Source organism: Oryx dammah, unplaced genomic scaffold, assembly GCF_014754425.2.
Source record: "Oryx dammah isolate SB20612 unplaced genomic scaffold, SCBI_Odam_1.1 HiC_scaffold_4, whole genome shotgun sequence".
Taxonomy (NCBI): Eukaryota; Metazoa; Chordata; class Mammalia; order Artiodactyla; family Bovidae; genus Oryx; species Oryx dammah.
The window spans coordinates 38,252,085-38,271,568 of record NW_024070188.1 but is presented as its reverse complement, the minus strand read 5'-3'; the positions used below and the strand labels follow the sequence as shown (position 1 = coordinate 38,271,568).

At 37.4% G+C, this 19,484-nt stretch overlaps 1 protein-coding gene across 2 annotated transcripts in view; it reads right to left on the bottom strand.

The window, feature by feature from the left end:
* The window catches only part of FBXL4 (F-box and leucine rich repeat protein 4), a 78,952-nt gene that overhangs the window by 38,252 nt on the left and 21,216 nt on the right, over positions 1–19,484 (bottom strand). Inside the window, exons 2-4 of one of the 2 annotated variants that reach the window (XM_040239142.1) lie at positions 17,638–17,750; positions 16,400–16,983; positions 7,360–7,705 (exon numbers count right to left, since the gene is read on the bottom strand). In XM_040239142.1, coding sequence (XP_040095076.1) covers positions 7,360–7,705; positions 16,400–16,911 — 858 coding nt within the window. In that variant the 5' untranslated portion in view covers positions 16,912–16,983; positions 17,638–17,750. Of the gene's footprint in view, positions 1–7,359; positions 7,706–16,399; positions 17,000–17,637; positions 17,751–19,484 lie in introns of both variants that reach the window. The other variant, XM_040239141.1, reaches the window with a different exon arrangement.

Sequence of the window (19,484 nt, the reverse complement as noted above, 5' to 3'; positions counted from 1 at the left end):
TACTGAACATCAATTACGCATCTATCACTGGTGACAGAAGAGCTCCCCCTTTCAGGGTTTTCAGAGTTCAGTGGGATGTTGATAAGGACAATGACTGTTTTAATAACTTTGCTAGGAGCATAGGCTGCCACTAGAGCCTGACAAGACACAGGCTTAACCACAGTAAAAGGAGACTTGGACCACAAAGGCTCAACTGTAAAGAGTGAGAGGCAAAACTGGGGAGAGGAAAGATGCTGGTGGTAAGGATTAGGTCAGAGAACCTCACAGAGGAGACTGGATTTAGGCAAAAAGCAACGAGGAGTCTCTAAGGGATTTGAGCTGCAGAGTGACAGAGTCAGATTTGTGTTTTAGAAAGATCACTGCAAGGGGTACTCCTGGAGGCTGGAAGGGAACCTGCAGAATTCCAGGAATCAGGAGCGTGCTTAAAGCCACTGGCAATGATGATGGGGTAGCTAACAGATACCAAAAAAGTATTAAGGAGGAGGAAACAAAAGGATATGTATCTCTAATTCTAATAGTTTCTTTGAACTGTTAGTAGTTCAAGATTTGTTTTTTCTTAATGGTGAACAGTTGGGGGCTTGTAAACTAATTTTCAAAGAATCATAGCTAAGGAGCCTATCCTGAACCAAGAAACACAAAGAAAAAAAATCAAATATTTGCTGAATGGTAAAAAAAGAAACCTCTAGATGAGAGAGAAGGATGACTTTTTCACTTAATGCAGTGCATTTATCTAGTTATACTTTTTGATTTGTGATTATGCCCTTTAACTTAAATGTTCTTCATCAATTTATTTAACTATGTAAGCCTGGTATTATTTTCAGGTCAGAATAACCCTGTTTGAGGCCAAAGTACAACAAAGAGTGACAACAATATATTTAAAATAAGCTTAAAAAGTACGTATAAAAATGCACATTGATTATACACATATTAAGTATAAGAAGGCGTGGGGTGTTTTTATTATTTATTTTTAACATGTGAACTTGACTTTTGAAAATAACATTAAGGGGTGTGGGTGTTTGTGTTATAAAAACAGGGAAATTAAAAATTAGTCTAAACTCTCACCATCCAGATGACATGCAAACTGTCGACATGCAAAATATTAAACAAATAACAAGAGAAAATTCAGGTAAAATATTAGAAAACCCAAACACTGAAGGCAGGTAGAAAATGATAAGATTTTCCCTCTCTACCCTCACATCTAATAATCCCTCAACCCCTTGGTAAACACTGCTAACAGTTTTTCTGCTCTTTTCCAGATAAATATGTATGAAATTCTATTCCTGGATTTGCACCAAAAGAATGATACTTTAAACACTGTTCTTCCCCTTGCTTTTCTCATTGAATGATGTAGATATTTCTACATTTGCACACACAAATCCACCCCATGCCGCTTTGTAGATGTGACACACTAATTCAACTAATTTCTCAGTGATGTATTTCCTGGTTTGTTCCCTACTGTAAATAGCACTGCAATATCATAGTGTGTATGTATGCATATCTTGGTAAATTTTGCAAATATATCATAGCGTAAATTTCATGCATTTAGAAGTTTTGATACAAACACAAAATTGTCCTTCAGAATGTTTGCATCAATTTATACAAACAGTGTATAAAAGTACCCATTCACTCATAACCTATCCAGACTAGTATCAATACTTTTAATGTTGCCATCCTGAAAGGCAGGAAAAGGAAAAACATTAAAAAAAAAAAAAGGCACAAAAATAGTAGGGCACTGTCATCTTAGAGTTTTGCTTTTAACTACAGAAATGTAACTCTTGCCAAGGGAGTTCCCAATGTTTCTTTATTTCTTGTTGGCCTCTATTCTATTCCATTTATTTCTCCCATAGCAATAGTCCATTGGGTCAAATAAGTAAGTTCTGTTCTGTCTTTTTAAAAGTTTACATGTGGCATGAAAAGATGCTCAACATCACTCATTATCAGAGAAATGCAAATCAAAACCACAGTGAGTACCATCTCACGCCAGTCAGAATGACTGCCATCAAAAAGTCTACAAACAATAAATGCTGGAGAGGGTGTGGAGAAAAGAGAACCCTCTTACTCTGTTGGTGGGAATGCAAACTAGTACAGTCACTATGGAGAACAGTGTGGGGAGTCCTTAAAAAACTGGAAATAGAACTGCCATATGACCCAGCAATCCCACTGCTGGGCATATACACTGAAAAAACCAGAATTCAAAGAGACACGTGTTCCCCAATGTTCATTGCAGCACTGTTTATAATAGCCAGGACATGGAAGCAACCTAGATGTCCAACAGCAGACGAATGGATAAATAAGTTGTGGTACATATACATAATGGGAAATTATTCAGCTATAAAAAAGAACACATTTGAGTCGGTTCTAATGAGGTGGATGAAACTGGAGCCTATTACACAGAGTGAAGTAAGTCAGAAAGAAAAACACCAACACAGTATATTAACACATACATATGGAATTTAGAAAGATGGTAACGATGACCCTATATGCAAGACAGCAAAAGAGACACAGATGTAAAGAACAGACTTTTGGACTCTGTGGGAGAGGGAGAGGGTGGGATGATTCGCTAGAATAGCATTGAAGCATATATATTAACCATATGTGAAACAGATGACCGGTCCAAGTTCAAAGCATGAAACAGTGCACTCAAAGCCAGTGCACTGGGACAACCAGAGGGATGGGATGGGGAGGGAGGAGGGAGGGGGGTTCAGGACGAGGGGACACATGTACACCGAGGCTGATTCACATCAATGTATGGCAAACACCACCACAATACTGCAATTAGCCTCCAATTAAAATAAATACATTAAAAAATAGTTTACGTGTGGGAATGTACTGGATTATTTGGTTGCAAATGAGAATCTACCTTCATTGTTGACCCACAAATATCGGTACTATGGCTTCATAATAACGTTTTATTCTCTGGTGGGACTAGGGCTCCCTCCATCACTCTTCTTTTCCAAAATTTTCCTGAGTATTTTCATAGTCTTTAGGTGAACTTTTATATTAAAAAGTAAACAAATTATGTTTGCACTTTACCTGGAACTTCATTGAACACATATATTTTATTAAAGAAAACTGATCTCTTTGTTGTGTCTTCCTACTCAAGAGCATGGCATAATTTATCATTTAACTATCTTTTTTGATCCTAGAGTTCTTAAATCTATTGATTTTTTTACCTATTAATTTTATAACCTGCCAACTCACTTATTGTTCTGAATAGTTTTTGGTCTATTCTCCTGAGTGTTCTAATACATAATCATATTGTCTGCAAATGACAATAATTTCACAGCTTTCTTCTCAAAAATCATGCCTCTTATTTCTTTCTCCTATCTTCCAACACTGGATAGTATATCTGGAACAATGTTAAGTAAAATTGTTGTCTTGTTCCTGACTCTAATTTGTATGTGAGCCAAAAATGTGAGGCACATATGTAATTTAAAATTTTTTTAGTAACTACAAGTTGTTAGAAGTCAAAAGACTCTAGTTAATAATATAGTACTGTATACTTGAAAGTTGCTTAGAGTAGATCTTAAGCATTCTCACCACAAACACTCACACAAAAGAGTTAAAAACAGGAGGTGATATATGTGTCAGTTATCTTGATCTTGGTAATCACTACACAATGTATATCAAACCATGTTGTACACTTTAAATACAAACAATTAAATTTGTCAATTATTCCTCAATGAAATTAAAAAATAAAATAAATTCAAAAATAGGTGATATTAATTTTAATGTATTTTATTTGATGAGATATTAAAATGATCATTTCAACATGTGCTCAACATAAAAATTATTACTGAGAAACTAAATCTTTTTTTGTCATATTAAGTCTTTGAAATCATATGTGTAAATTTTCAGCTTATTTCACTTCAGATTAGACATAAAGTACTCAATAGTACATGTGGCTAGTGACAATCATACTCAACATTTCTAGTGTTTGATATTTAAATACGATGTCAGCTCTCAGTTACTAATACTTGGTAGTAGACAATTCATGGCTAGCTTAATAAGATGTTTACTTTTAAAATGACATTGATAAAAATTTGGATTTCTATCCAGCTGCCATTTGTCAACCAATTTTGCACATCTACTGAGATGACCATAGAATTTTTCTCCTTTGACTATGTTACCATTTTATAGCACTGTATATCATCATATATATTATCTAATACCTAAATACCCTTAATTCCAGGAATACATCCTGGATGATTTTTTTTATTTTTAAGTAATTCTATTCACTATATTTTGATGCAGAAGTAAAATTAGTCTGTAAGTTTATTTTTATGTGCTATAGTGTTATATCAGCTTCATTAAGAAGTTAAAAACTTTCCTTTTTCTTTATTCTATGAAAGAGTTTAAATAACACAGAATGTGATCACTTCTTAAATGTTTGAAGGAACCTATGATCCATCCAGGCTTGGCAACAGTAGGACCTTAAATATTTGTTGTTTTAACTACAATATTAAAAGTTATTTCAGTAAAATTTTAAAGCAGTTAGTACAAAGAAGCATTAAAACTTAAATATATCCCTGTACCAGAGGATAAATAATTTATTTTTTTCCAGATGATTTGTAATTTAAATAACTCCCAGCAATTGCTGGCATCATTCCAAACAAAAGTCACCAATATTAAAAGATGTGTACTGTGTGAAAACATTTCCTGATCCTCAATATTCTCCAGGCAACAATACTGGAGTGAGTTGCCATTCCCTTCCCTAAGGGATCTTACCAACCCAGGGGTTAAACCTGGGACTCCCACATTGCAAGTAGATTCTTTACCATCTGAGATACCATGGAAGCCCCCTAATGTTATATTTTAAGCAATTATCAAAATAAAAAAAGAATAATGAAATTATTGAGACCATGACATTGGCATGTGAAAAAGCATTTTTGGATTTTGATTAAGTGAAAAATAACAGGCTTTAGGCCCACAATACCTGTTAATCATAACTCATCCAGTAGCTAGTGTCTGTCAACCATGTTTTTATATCCGGCTATCCTAGCCTAAGAGAAGGCAATGGCACCCCACTCCACTACTCTTGCCTGGAAAATCCCATGGACAGAGGAGCCTGATAGGCTGCAGTCCATGAGGTCGCTAAGGGTCGGACACGACTAAGTGACTTCACTTTCACTTTCCACTCTCATGCATTGGAGAAGGAAATGGCAACTGACTCCAGTGTTCTTGCCTGGAGAATCCCAGGGACAGGGGAGCCTGGTGGGCTGCCGTCTATGGAGTCACACAGAGTTGGACACGACTGAAGCGACGCAGCAGCAGCAGCATCCTAGCCTAAGAGACTTTCCAGGTGACTCAGTCGTAAAGAATCCATCTGCCAATGCAGGAGACGTGGGTTCAATCCTTGGGTCAGGAAGAGCTCCTGGAGAAGGAAATGGCAACCCACTCCAGTATTCTTGTCTAGGAAATCCCATGTACAGAGGAGCCTGGCAGGCTACAGTCCACGGGGTCACAAAAGAGTCAGACATGACTTAGCGACTAAACAACAAAAACATCCTAGTCTAAAGTACCATTTGACACCATGCAATGTTTAGAAAAGGACTCTCAAAAAAGTTGATCTGCCCTCAAAATTCATTCTACTCATAATACAATTATTTTCAACTATGAAAAGATGATATCACTTGGCTTATTTATTTAAATGTGGGGGTTTTTTCCCCCTTAAAATAACTTGAAGTACCTATAATTTGGGTAACTTTAAAAAACAGTTTCTCCTTTTACTCACTGTGAAATCACTTGGTGTTTTGGAGCATTAACTCTCTATACATTGCACTGCTTTCATCATGGCTATTTAATGTCCTTCAAGACGACTGAGTCTATCTCCCAGTTCTTCCACATGCCTTTTTGTATTGTCTAAACCCCCTGCATGTACTAGAAGCTTTAACTCTCTACAGTCTCCTTCCCAACAGCATAAAAACATGCTGAACTCTCCCAACCTGTGTTACAAACAGCAACCTTCCTACTCTGTTGCATCTTCTGCCACCCATCTTTTCTGCTTTTAAATGATAAATTAGAGCAAATAATATCTATAAAAATGTCATACTCTCCCTCATTTTGATATGCTCTTCTCTGAATATGACATGAAGGACTGGAGTGTTAGTCAGGATGCCAAGTATTATTCATTATTGGTGAACAGTCTTATCCACGTTATAGCCCATAATTAGAGTATATTAACAGAAGTTTTTTTTCTACTTATGCTCAGACAGCAAATATTTTTGTCTCTGCTTCTTCCCCACTCCTTGATGGCCTAACCAGATATGGTAAAGTTTTTCCCATCTGTTACCTATGGTCATAGTTCCATTGAACTGATAATGGTAAAGGATTATCAAAGCTCTCCCGATGACCAAAAGCAGGGACCACTGTCACTGAGCTCTGCAGTCGTGTGGCTGACCACAACCATTTTACGTTCTCTATACCTCTTTAGCTCCCTATCGCTGCTTTTAAGACACTCTCATCTTTGTCCCAAGTGCCTTTTCTGATTTGGCCGCCTGTATTTGACTCTTGGATGTTAGCGATTCTAGAATTCTGTTCTTGACCCTTTATTTATACCCTCAGAGTATGAATATCCTCAGAGATTTCCTGGTCAGTTTCATCTACATGACAGCCCTCTCCATGGTAGTTTGAGTTTAGAAAATTTTCTTTAAAAGATCTGATTATATTATCAATATTTTAAACCACACACAGCTCTTCTCAGCAGGGGCCAGACATGCCTGGCCCCGCCCCCATTCCAGGAGATGCGCTAACGGCATCGGATGTCAGGGAGCCGGGAGTGCTGAAGATACCCTAGAAACAACCCTGTGGAGACACACCGAAAACAAGACTTTAGGTAAAGCCTCCCTGAACCTGCCTAGACCAAAAACTATATCTAGTTAGAAGAACATGGAATAGAGTTAGTAGAGAAGGGTAAGTTACACTTGGAGAAACTGTGCACTATTAAACAGAATGAGGATTCCTCTCACAACCATATTAATACTATTTTCACAACAAATCATCTTTAAAATAACTGGTATCACGTTAAACACATATTGCCCATGCTTACACTGTGTAACTGTGAAATAAAGTAGAGTGTAATTTATTACTGCTTTATGTATTTTGGTTGTTAATCATTGATAAAACAACATATATCTAAGAATTTGTCCAGAATCACTAGAGTCAATCCAAAAAAAAAGTGGCGAAGTTAATGAACACAATTTTGTCTAGTTTTTCCAAAGTCAAAACACACAATACATCTGATTATGTATACTTCACTAATGCTCCAATTTCTCTGACATTCAGCAAAATAAACATTAATATCTAAATATTTTTAAATGATAGTATGTCCAATATTGCTACTGAATATCTCTGGCTTACCTCATAGGGTAGTTTATCAAAATATCCATTACTTGGCCCTTCCCTGAGAGCAGTACTATTAAACTTTTTGCTCAGACTGTCAATTTCACAATCATCCTTTTCTTCATAGTCATCTTCTTCTAGATCATTCATGTCAATAAGTGAAGTCTTGAGAGAAAGCATGGGCTTGTCCTTCGTACCATGTAATACAACTGCATCTAATTCAGTGTAGTAATCCAGAAGAGAACTATTTATTTCCAGGCGTATGAGATTTGTAGGAAAATTTATCTGCTTAATACAAGGTTTAAACTGGCGAGCTTGGGAAGCATTCACCTTTGTAGGTTTCTCTGACCAAAGAGTCTCCCATCTGCCAAAAAAAGAAATTTCTCTATAATACCATTTAGAATGACATTTCTGTTACTGTAAACTTAGGGCCCCATGCCCAATATGTTCCAGTATGAAGCAAAACCATTAAACAAAGCAGATAGATACAATCAAACCAATAATTATTACCAGGACATGAAAAAATTTTAAATCTAAATGCCATAGACCTTATACTTAAAATATTTTTACTACTTGAATTATTTTTACAACTCCTTAGAAAGTAATTTTAGACAGATTTCACAGTTAGTTAAAAACTGGAATCACTAATCAGAGGTACATAAACAACATTCAGTTTTACAGAAAAAGTAAACTCTAAGTATTAAAGCACATGAAAGCAAGCACTCCTGGACTTCCTTGACAGCGCAGTGGATAAGATTCTGCCTGCCAATGCAAGGGACACAGGTTCAGTCCCTGGTCTGGGAAGATCCCACATGTCATGAAGCAAATAAGCCCATGTGCTACAACTACCTAGCCCACAGGCCTAGAGCCTATGATCCACAGCAAGAGAAGGCACCGCCATAAGAAAGCCAAGCGCTGCAACAAAGAGAAGCCCCCACCTGCTGCAACTAGAGAAAGCCTGTGGAGCAACGAAGACCCACTGCAGCCATAAATTAATTAACTTTAAAAAAAAGAAAGCAAGCACTCCTGTGTGTGTGCCCTAAACCAACTGTGGAAACTAAACTGACCACCTTGCCTCATAAAGTCTCCTTTCCCATTTCTGTTACTGGCATCATCCAAATCAAAATTTTCATTATCCTTGATTTTCTTTTACTCAGTCATTAAGTTTTATCAGAGTTTTCATGAAACTATCTCATATATGCCCTTCTCCTAAATTTCCACTGTTGTCATCTTTGAGTCATCTTTGTATCCTCCATACCTAGCAACTAGCTAACATGTTAACAGGTAAGTAACATTTTCTCCTATTTCTTCAAAATGAACTTTTACTATTCAGCCAGGTTAATCATTACTTTCCAGATAATAAATTTATTTTCACAGAAAGGAATTTGCTCATGTTGCCTCTCCACACAATGAAATGCCTAAATTACAATCATCAGCCCATCTTTTCTTCAAGGACTAACTCATATTCCATGTCTTTACATAGATATTCTTATAAAATTATTTTCCAAAATTATTTAAAGATTCTTCATAACATAGCATCATTAAATATATATACTCTCACATATATAGCATAAATAACCATTTTTTAATACTTTTTTCTAATATATCAGAGAAAATTCAAAACATGGACAGAAATACTTCAATAAATACTTCTTTTGCTATTTAAATTTACTTTAGCTGGCAGAACTTTTAAATAAAGATTTTCTGTCAAGGTCTAAGTACACTTTTAAGTCTCCCAATAAATACTGCAAACTATTTTCAAAGGAGCTTACGCCAACAGCATATAAGAATAGCCACTGAAAGCATCCTCTATTTTTATGTGTATATTTATTTACTTGGCTGTGCCAGGTCTCAGTTACAGCATTCAGGATCTTTGGTTGTGGTATGTGGGATCTAATTCCCTGACCAGGGACTGAACCCAGGCCCTTCCTTGGGAGCCTGGAGTCTTAACCACTGGACCACCAGGGAGTTCCCAGTATTCTCTGTTTGAAAAAAATAATAATCTCTAAATTCATAGTGACCCATATCTCTGTGACATAATCTATAATTCACTATTAATAACACTTAAAATGTTTTCATATATATGCTTATTGATCATATCAAATTTTCTTCCTTCTGGTATATTGTCAGTTCATCTCCCTGCCCCAATGACTTATTGATACCTATGTAAAAACTGACTACAGCAAAGCATTTAGGAAACTGAAATATACAAAAGACTGTGAAACTCAGGGAAGAAATCTGAGCCAAGACTATAGAAGTCGTCGACATACAAGTACCATAATGGTCTTTAGGCCAAGATGGGAGCAAGATAGGTATACAGCACCAATTTCAGGAGAAGGGAATTTTGGTAATTCCTACCTTTAGGAATAAAAGCATAAGGCAGAAACTCAATGGGGATTCCAGTAAACATATCACTGACAATAACAGTAGGAACTTCTACAGTTAACAGAACCCTTACAATCACCCCATATTTGAGAGATTTGCTACTTCTCTCCTGAACACTAGGAATAAAACCCATCAAACATATAAAGAGACTCTGAGTATTTGTATCTAGAGACAACCTGAAAGTAGCAATAGAGAGACTGGCCCTGCTGTATAACCAGCCTCGGGAGGCAGGGGAAGAGTTCAAGGGACACAGCAGGGTGCGGCAGATTTAAGGAGGAAACCAAAGCAGGATGAGCATTCTCACTCTCTGAGACAAGGCAGAAGAGCAAATTTGAAATGCCAGCCTAGATTAAGAAGTGCTCCTAAAGTCTAAATGCAAAAATCTTGAGGGTTTCTAACAATGGTATTGATCTGAACACTCTACTGAAGATCCAGGCAGTTCAACAGAGCTAGCCGTACAGGAACAGAAGTATGAAACATTTAAAACCATGTTCGTAGGGAAACGCTTTCCTAACTTTGGACAGATTGTTTCCAAGAATCCTGGGGTACATGGCAGAAGGTATGAGAAAACTCAGACTTCGGTTTTGCTCATCCTTTTGTTGCTGCTGGAAAATGACATCAAGTGATGTTGGAGGTTTTTCTCATGTCCAAAAGCAAGGACCACCCAGGACCCTGTGAAATAACTGCCTGCTCTGGTTCACAGCACATGTGGACAAAACCAGCCTATTTTATTGTTTAGCTTCAATGAGAAGTTTTTATGAACCTTAACAGAAACACTGAAAATGTAATACAGAAATCACCTCTGCCAGGTCCTTTGCAATAAATAAAGACACAGACAAAACATGTTCTTTATGCAGAGCTGGACACGTATTATAATGCAAATTACATTATAAAATTACAAATATAAGCTTGAAAACAAGCATTGATTAGAGCAGAAATATTCTATTGAAATAATGTATTAATCTACTAAAGTCTCCCCTCTCTCTCTCTCTACTTTGCAAAATGGACAAGGTTAAGATGATACTTTAAAACGACTTCCTTAACATTTCTAGCATGTTTAAACATGTAAGTATTAATGCTATTTTAGTATCACTTTTGCTTCTGACTTTAGATAGTGTAAATATTATATATTTAGTTATACATAAAACATAAGTTTAAATATGATAGCATACTTAAAGTAGAATATCAAATCATCAGTTTTTAGAAATATTTTTAAATGTCTAAACATAAAAAATTCAGGTATCATTAATTATATTTTATTTTGATTTTTCTTGATAACCTAAAAAGTAACTAAGAAAAGTGCTAAAAAGATGAAAAATTATTTTATAGGTCTGTGGCCATTTAAATTAACTATGAGACCAATACAATTGATTTAGGGGTATCTGCACTAAAGTGAATTTTTGTTTAAAATTCTACCAGAACTAGACCATATTATTTTAAAGTTAGAAAAATATCTACCCAACAAGAGAATATATCAATATCCTTTTTAAATTATAGTATAGTTGATTTATAACATTAGTTTCAGGTGTACAACACAATGATTCAATATTTTCATAGGTTATAAAATGTTATTACAAAATAATGACTATTCTAAAATATTGGTTGTATTTCCTACGCCAAAATCTTTCTGTTTAGAAAACTAAAGCCTGAACTTTAAAAACTAGTGAGTGAAAGCAAGTAAGCAGATACAAATAAATGCATGTTTGCATGTCTGTGTACACGTAATACACACAAATATACACACTTACACATAATTTTCCACGAGACAGCCCTGACTCTCTTAATCCTTTAGACCCACAGCTGTGCTGATGAGATTAAACTGCTCTAAGTCATGGCTTCTGTAGTCTGCACATTTATATGCTAACTTTATCTGCCCATACAGTATATTTCTCTACTAGACAAATCCGACAAACAATTATTTTAAATCTACAGTCACATGTCCAGAATTTAGTGTGGAATCCCCATCAGACCGTGCTTCATCTGCACTTGAAGCACTTAATTCCAGGGTGGTATCAGCATTCTCTTCACCAGTCCACTTATTTTTCCTTCTCTTGATTGTACTGAATGCCTACTATGTGTCCAGTGCTTGGACACCAGACACTCTGTCTCTGTAACTGTTGACCTGCTGTTACCCACTGAGAAAGTCTCTCTAGGGCTCCCAGGAAGCAGCAGGTGGACAAGAGAGGAAGAGAGATGTTTATCAACAGAAACTGGAGAAAGCAAGTTTTCTAACATATTCAGGTTGGAAGCCAGGCACATAGATGCAAATTACTTCCCTGCATCCAAAATTTTTCCTGGTTACTAAGTACATCTAGTAGTAGCACAAAGAAAGATCTCTTGCCAACACTTTCATTTTACCAGCTGAAAGTGAAAGGAGAGAATAAGAAAACAAGAATAAAATTGAAGTATTCTAAGAGGTATACTTAACTCACTCTGTGTTTCTCAGCCCGCCACTATTGGGCACTAACAAACTGGCATCTGCTTTAAAAAAGAACCAGTAAAGGGTCTGATTATTTCAGACTTAAATGACAAAATCATGCTTCACAAAGTCAAGGGGACCAGATCATGACCAATTCATGAAATCACTGCTTAAGCAACTTCCTTTGGCAGCAAATCCTGTGACAGCCATTTTCTTTCTCCCTGCTGTCTTAACTTCAATACTATATAGTTAAAATGCTTTCAACACTCAAGAGTACCACTAAATTTTAACCCCAAATAGCTTTATTCCAATCAGTTTTTTAATATGACCTCAGTTTCTCTTCTCTTTTTCCTGTCTCTCTCTCTTCCAATGTGTAACCCTGCACTTGCCTTTTTTCTGACTCTTACATAAGCATCTATTAAGATCTTATCCTCAGGACCAGGACACGCTATACGATTTTCTTTTCTCTTGGTAGAACACTAGGCAAGAAGTCAAAAGACTCTGAGATCTTACAGGACTACTTGTGACTTTCCCACTTCACTCACCGAATATAAGAAATGTAATCAGACAAAATGGGGAAAGATTGCTTTTCAATTTTCTGGGACACATTCATTTCCCATTAACAAATTCTTGAACTACTCCAACACACTCTCTTACTTGCTAAGCCCTAAGGTGGAAATAAGGGCTTCCCAGGTGGCTCAGTGGTTAAGAAACTGCCTGCAGTGCAGGAGACTCAGATATGATCCCTAGGTCATGAAGATCCCCTGGAGAAGGAAATGGCAATCCGCTCCAGTAATCCTGCCAGGAAAATCCCATGGACAGAGGAGCCTAGTGGGCTACAGTCCACAGGGTCACAAAGAGTCAGAATCAGGCATGAGCGAGAGACTGAACACACACATACACGCACGCATACACATGTAAAGCTGCCGACTGCTCTTTATTTCAGATTCTGAGCATGCTAATTTCTCAGTATAAACTGGGGTTTCTTTTATGAAATGACAGTGATGAAAATTACATTGGTAGCAAAGTAAATAATCTGGCAACTTTGTACCAGTTCTCTTTTATTATCAATATGTTATGTCTACCAGTGGACTAAAGCCTACTTTCTCTACTTACGCTCAGCTTATTTCCTGGTAGTTCCATGCTCATACCCCAGATCTGCAGCCTTGCTCCTTAGGGCTCCCAATTGCAGCCTTCTATAGAGAACCACATGGGCTCCCAGAGCCTCTTCATCAGAGAGTGGCAGGTCTCTGGAAGACTTCCATCCCCCTCCCATTCCCTCAGCTCACAGCCCAAGACAGACCAGCAGGGGTGTCCGAGTCCAGCTCCCTGGCAACTCGGCCTCCAGGCTGACTGGGACTTCACAGGACACTGCGTCCTTGCCTCCTTCCCTTCTTTACAGCACTTTCCCTGCTCCCTTACTGGTTTCTCCAGGGGCACTTTCCTAACAAACCCTTGGCTGAGGAACAGTCTTCTCAGGTCTGCTTCTGGGAAACTGGATCCAAGAGCTCTATGAATTCCCAGAGCTTGTGACCCCTCGACAGCTTGTTCTCTCCACTCTGGGACTTGTCTCACTTCTTGGAACACCAGGATTTCACCTCATGGTTCCGCTTTTGCACGTGCTATTCTCACTTCACCTTTGCTATCCAAATTAAAGCCTTACTCAACCCTCAGTCCCAAGGAAGTCACTTCCTCTGGGAGGACTTCTCTGAGCCACACAGGCTTTCCTGTCAGCACAGGCACCCAGCAGTACCCCAGCCCTTTTCCAGGCTGGCCTGTAAAACCCAAAGAACAAGACTCACATCAGTCCAGCCCTCTGTTTTGTTCCCAGCAGTGAGTGGGCAGAGGAGGTGTTCAATCAATGTTTCTGACTGTCTAAAGATTCACCAGAATGCTAACACTTACTAAATCTGGGCAGAAGAATTGTGGGGTTTTTTAAATATAAATTGTGGGGTGTTTTCTAACAAGTTTTTTAAACAATGAAACTGATTTCATAATCAGTAAAAATTTTAGGCCCTTTTTTATCCTGCAGTAATATATATTAGTTAGATTCTTTTCCTCAAAAATGAATGGTGTTTTCTGTGGAATAAGGCTAAAAATCAGTTAAGCAAAGTAGACTTACATCTGTAAATATAAAGTTGTCATTTTCATCACAATCACACACTACAGCTCTCAGCTAGGAACCCAAAAGCATGATTCATAGTCACAATCAGTTATGCAGAAATTAAAGTTTTATATCTTATCCAGATACTCATTCATCTTTTTAAGGAAAACTACATAGCTTTGTAGGAAAGAAGCAGAGAATGACAGAATCCAACAAAACAGTCTTCACATAAGCAAGCATCCTATTCAAAGAAATTCAAAGCATCCCCTTTCAGAAAAAAGGAAAAAGTCTGTATAATAAAGGATACTGGTTTTGTGTGTTTTAAAAAACTGATTCATTAATAACACTGTTGACAATGAAGTATCAAACTTGTTCTTATAAGAATGAATAAAGATTATACCAGCAGTGTCCAGCTTGAACTGAGCTGTATTCTGCATTTGCTTCCTGGTAGCCTGGGAGGTGTTCCTTGGAGCTGAGGAGACAAGGACCTCTTCTCAACTCAAAGGGAGGAGTGTGTTAAGCCACACCAGATCTGTGCCTACTCCTCCTCCATGGGCAGTTGAGCTCCTATAGTTTTACAGATGCCCACGAACTGCTCTTGGCCTAGAATAAGCTCATAAGGGCAGAGATTTTTGTCTATTTTGTTCATTGTTCATTAACGTATCTCAACACAGAGAACAATGCTTAGTACATGGTAGACACTCAAATATTTAATGAATGGATAAATGAAACAATATAAAGATTTAAAATTGGTAAGATCAACAAGTAATAGAAAATGGACAAATATTAATAACATGATAGTTCAAGGAGAAGGAAATATAAATGGCTCTTAAACACGAGAAAACATTCAACCTCAGAGATGACAGAAGAATTTTAACTTAAAGTTAACATGAGATAACATTTTTCACCTACCAAATTAACAAAATGCTGAAATTTCTTACAATATTGTGCAGGTGAGGCTTTGGTAAAACACACATGCATGTACACTGCTGGTGGGAATATGAATAGGTAGAGCCTCCTTGAAGGGAAATCTGGCACATGCGAACACTACAAATACACAGACCCTTGGCCCAGCAAAATTTCTCGCAAGCGACCCACATGCATGCTTGTACACATGCAAAGTGACTCAACAGCAAGGTTATTCATTGCATTAACACTAATAATAGCAAAGTATGGAAACGACTAAGAAGCCATCAATAGGAGAGTGGTTAATAAGTTGGCATATACATATACTGTACATTACTTGCAACTGTAGAAAAGAATAAGGAAGCTCTCTTTGCATTTATATGAAAAGATCCAATATGTACCACTAAGTGAAACAAGGTGTAGAACAATGTGAACGGTGTGCTTATTTTTGTGTATAAAGAAAAGTAAAATGAATATATTTGTATTTGTTTATATCTGCATAACAAAACTTTGGAACAATGCAAAGGAAGTGGATAAAAGTGGTTTCTTTGAGTGCAGGGTGGATCCTAGGCACATGGAGAACAGGATATAAGAATGCATTATGTACTTTTTAGATTACTGAATATAATTACCTAGTCAAATAATTAGATTCTAAAAAATCAGGAGGTTGAATTACAGAAACAAGAGAGGAAGAGAGAGGCACCATGATGCAAATCAATGATGTAAATAAATAGGTTTTTAGGGAGAATGCATGAACACTTAAGGCAGCATTTATTTTTAAATGAATATACTTGTTACAAAAACATCCATTTAACATTAAAGCTAATCCCTGAAGGACCTCCTCTAAAGTATTACTCTGTAGGCTGACTTTGAGTTAACCGAAGTGTTTAAAAGCAATAACATGATGCCTGTTTGAAAATATGTTAGAAATCATACTTCCAACTAACTTCTCAAATTGGCTCATGTTCCAGTTAGTTCAAATCATGCTTTTCATTTATAGTAAACTCACACACAAATCTCACAATCCATGATTATTATGGGGTGAGGTATTATAGGTATAAAGAATGCATTAAATTTATCTGATCCTTCTTTCCCTATCAGAAAAGTAAGGGAAAATTTTAAAAATTGAATTTGTTTAAATTACCTAAGAGAATGCTTTCAGTGAAAAAAGACCTCCAGTATTGAAACCACCACCACCCTTCAGCGACAAAATGTGGTCATTAAAAAAAAAAAAAGAGTCTTACCTGACTTCAGCCGGTGGACCTGGGGAATAGGGATTTGCAGAACAAGCTAGAATTCTAATGACTGCTCCAGGATGATAGGTTTCCAGAACGTGAACAGCTGTAGGATACACCTGCTGTTCAAAAGCAAGTTCCACGTAGTCTTGGCTCTGGAAATTTGCCGGTGTCCTCTTGAATGGCACAGGAGCACTGGGACACTGATCCCACCATGTTCCGTAAGTTCGAAACACAGCTGTCTGCGTAAAGTCACCGGAACTCGGAAATACATTTGGGACACCTGCTAAGTTCCACATGGTATAGGACATGCTATTCTCACTCCCATAATGGGAGCTGAAATCCACTACCTCTTTGGCATACTGGACCACCTCTGCATTTAGAGGGGAGGTCCGGCTGTTTGATTCTACAGTTCTATGGCTGTTCATTATTTCTCCTCTTGTAGCCGTCCTGGCTCGGCGCCGAAGGCACATATAATAAAACATAGTCAGAACTGTTAACATGGGGAAGACTGGTGACATCTAGGTGTGAATTATGAAGCTTCAAAAGGTCAGGTGTCCTCAGTAAGACGCATGAACTCTTTGAAGGATGTTCTAAAAAAATGAATGGCTTGGTAAAATAAAATAATTTAAATAAGTAGAGAAATGCATGGGTAAGGTAACAAACAGGCTTTTTACCCAATGTAATTTCCCAGAATGAAACAAACAAACAAAAAATTCACTGTAAATGTGAATCTCTAAATAATCTATCTAATGTACTTTTAAGAAACCTGAATATTGAAAATGTATATAATTTTATGCTATACGGGAAGCAAAACTGATATTATAAGGCAATGGAAGACGTACAACCCCAAAAACTCCATTTTGTACAAAATTATAACTATCCTTCAAGAAATACTAAGTCCTTGAACTTTTAAAATTAAAATTATTTAAAATATATGGCAAGCCACTAAAATACTGCTGTAAATCCAAAAAGATCTTAGGCATTTTATAACTTCACATTTTAACAAATGATTCCCTATTGTTAATTATGACTCACTTCTGAACATGCTAAGTACAGATTTCACATTATGGGAATATAGTTTTCTAGAGCTGACAGTTAATCCAGACCAACTAAATTAACTGCCTTACACATCACAGATCACCAGACAGTGTTTAATTTATTATAACTCCCAGCATTATTTGTGAGGGCAGTCCATGGCTGGCTGGCATCTGGTTGGTTGCCAGCTCCTCTTAGAAATCACTCACCCTAGACAGATCTGTCACAGGATACACACCGGAAACGCAAAGGTTGGCACTCATCCATGTGGCCTAACAGGTACACCCTGATTTCAGGTGCAAATATTGAAATATTCTTTTACCTGTAAGACAAGAGTTTTTGAAAATATTTTTTATTTCTAACTTAGGAAGCCAAATATCCCAACAAGATTATTATCATAGAGAAACAGCTACTTACTAGATACAGAACACTCAAATAGAACAGTCACGTTTTTCTGAATTTTCTGGACAATTTTGAATAATTAATATATTTTTTAAATTTTATGATAGAATGTAACACAAATATTATAAATGAACCCTTTCTATATGAAGGTTACAAACCCATAGCTTATGGGTCAAACCATGCCAGCAGATATACTCATGCTAAGTGCTTAGTTGCTCAGTCATGTCTGACTCTTTGTGACCCCATGGACTATAGCCCACCAGGCTCCTCTGTCCATGGGACTTCCTAGGCAAGACTACTGGAGTGGGTTGTCATTTCCTTCTCCAGGGGATCTTCCCAACCCAGGGACTGAACCTGAATCTCCTGCACTGCAGGCAGATTCTTTACCATCTGAGCCACCAGGGAAGCCCAAGGGGAAGACATGTCCCTGGGTCGATATACCTTAACAGGACCAAATAGTGATTTGTAAAGTTGAAGACGTCTGTAACTTTTAATAGTCAAGAAGACCCTGTGAGAAGAGGCCTGGGCTTCCCTGGTGGCCACTCCTGTTCTCAGCCAGCTCTCCTAGTTCATGACAGACCTGGCCCCTGTCTGGACTGACTAGCTAACCTCTTGGCTACACAAACAAGGCAGTCAAGCATACTCATTTTTCTACCTCTGAAGCCTTGAGTTTAACCTCTCCTAAGTAAAAGAAGGAAAATACAGCAATTTTTCTTTAGTAGAGCAATGTGCCAGCCTTTCAAAACAGTACACAAAGATTATAAAATATTAGACATCTCTCCTACCCAAAACCTCTCACAGCTTTTTGTTCTTACATACCAGATAGAATCTAAACCTCTTGGTTTGACATTTCAAGGCTCTCCTCAAGCTAGACCCATTTCTTTACATCTAATGCAATAAACTCTGTCACCTTCTAAACATCCTTCATATTTTAATCTCCCTGATTCTACCATTCCTTTTCCAACCCCTTTATTCCATAAGTAGGCTTATTATCTGGTACCACCTTTGTATCAGGTATGTGCTCTTGTTTCCACAAGGGCCTACATTAGGACCAAATTTCTTAGAGGAAGGAATATAGCCAAAGACTTCATTTATCAAAGCACTCAGTACATGAAATATGACACATGTTGACAGAAAGATGATGAGGGAAAAAAAAAACTATAAAAATCTAAAATAAGTTAAAATTAGGTAACAGCATCTTCACAGGTGATGCTAGCGGTAAATAACCGCACTGCAATCAAGAGATGCAGGAGACAGGTTGGATCCCTGGGTTGGGAAGATTCCCTGGAGGAAGAAATGGCAACCTACTCCAGTATTCTTGCCTGGAGAATCCCATGAACAGAGGAGTCTGGCAGGCTGCAGTCCATACGGTCACAAGGAGTCAGACATGACTGAAGTGACTTAGCACAGCAGATACAATGGCATCTTCTGCCTCTCAATCCTGGCCAGATCCAAACACACTGAAATGCTTGACAAAATATAACCAGTAAAACAGGAAGTAAAGGGCTGAGTTAGAAACAAGGGAGGAAAACCTACAGTTATGAGAAACAAAGAGGAAAATCAAAGAGCAGACAATAGAAACTGAAGCTATGACTCCGGGAACCCATTATAGGTCTCAGTGGTTGTAATAAGAGGACTTTCAACACTCATGCAG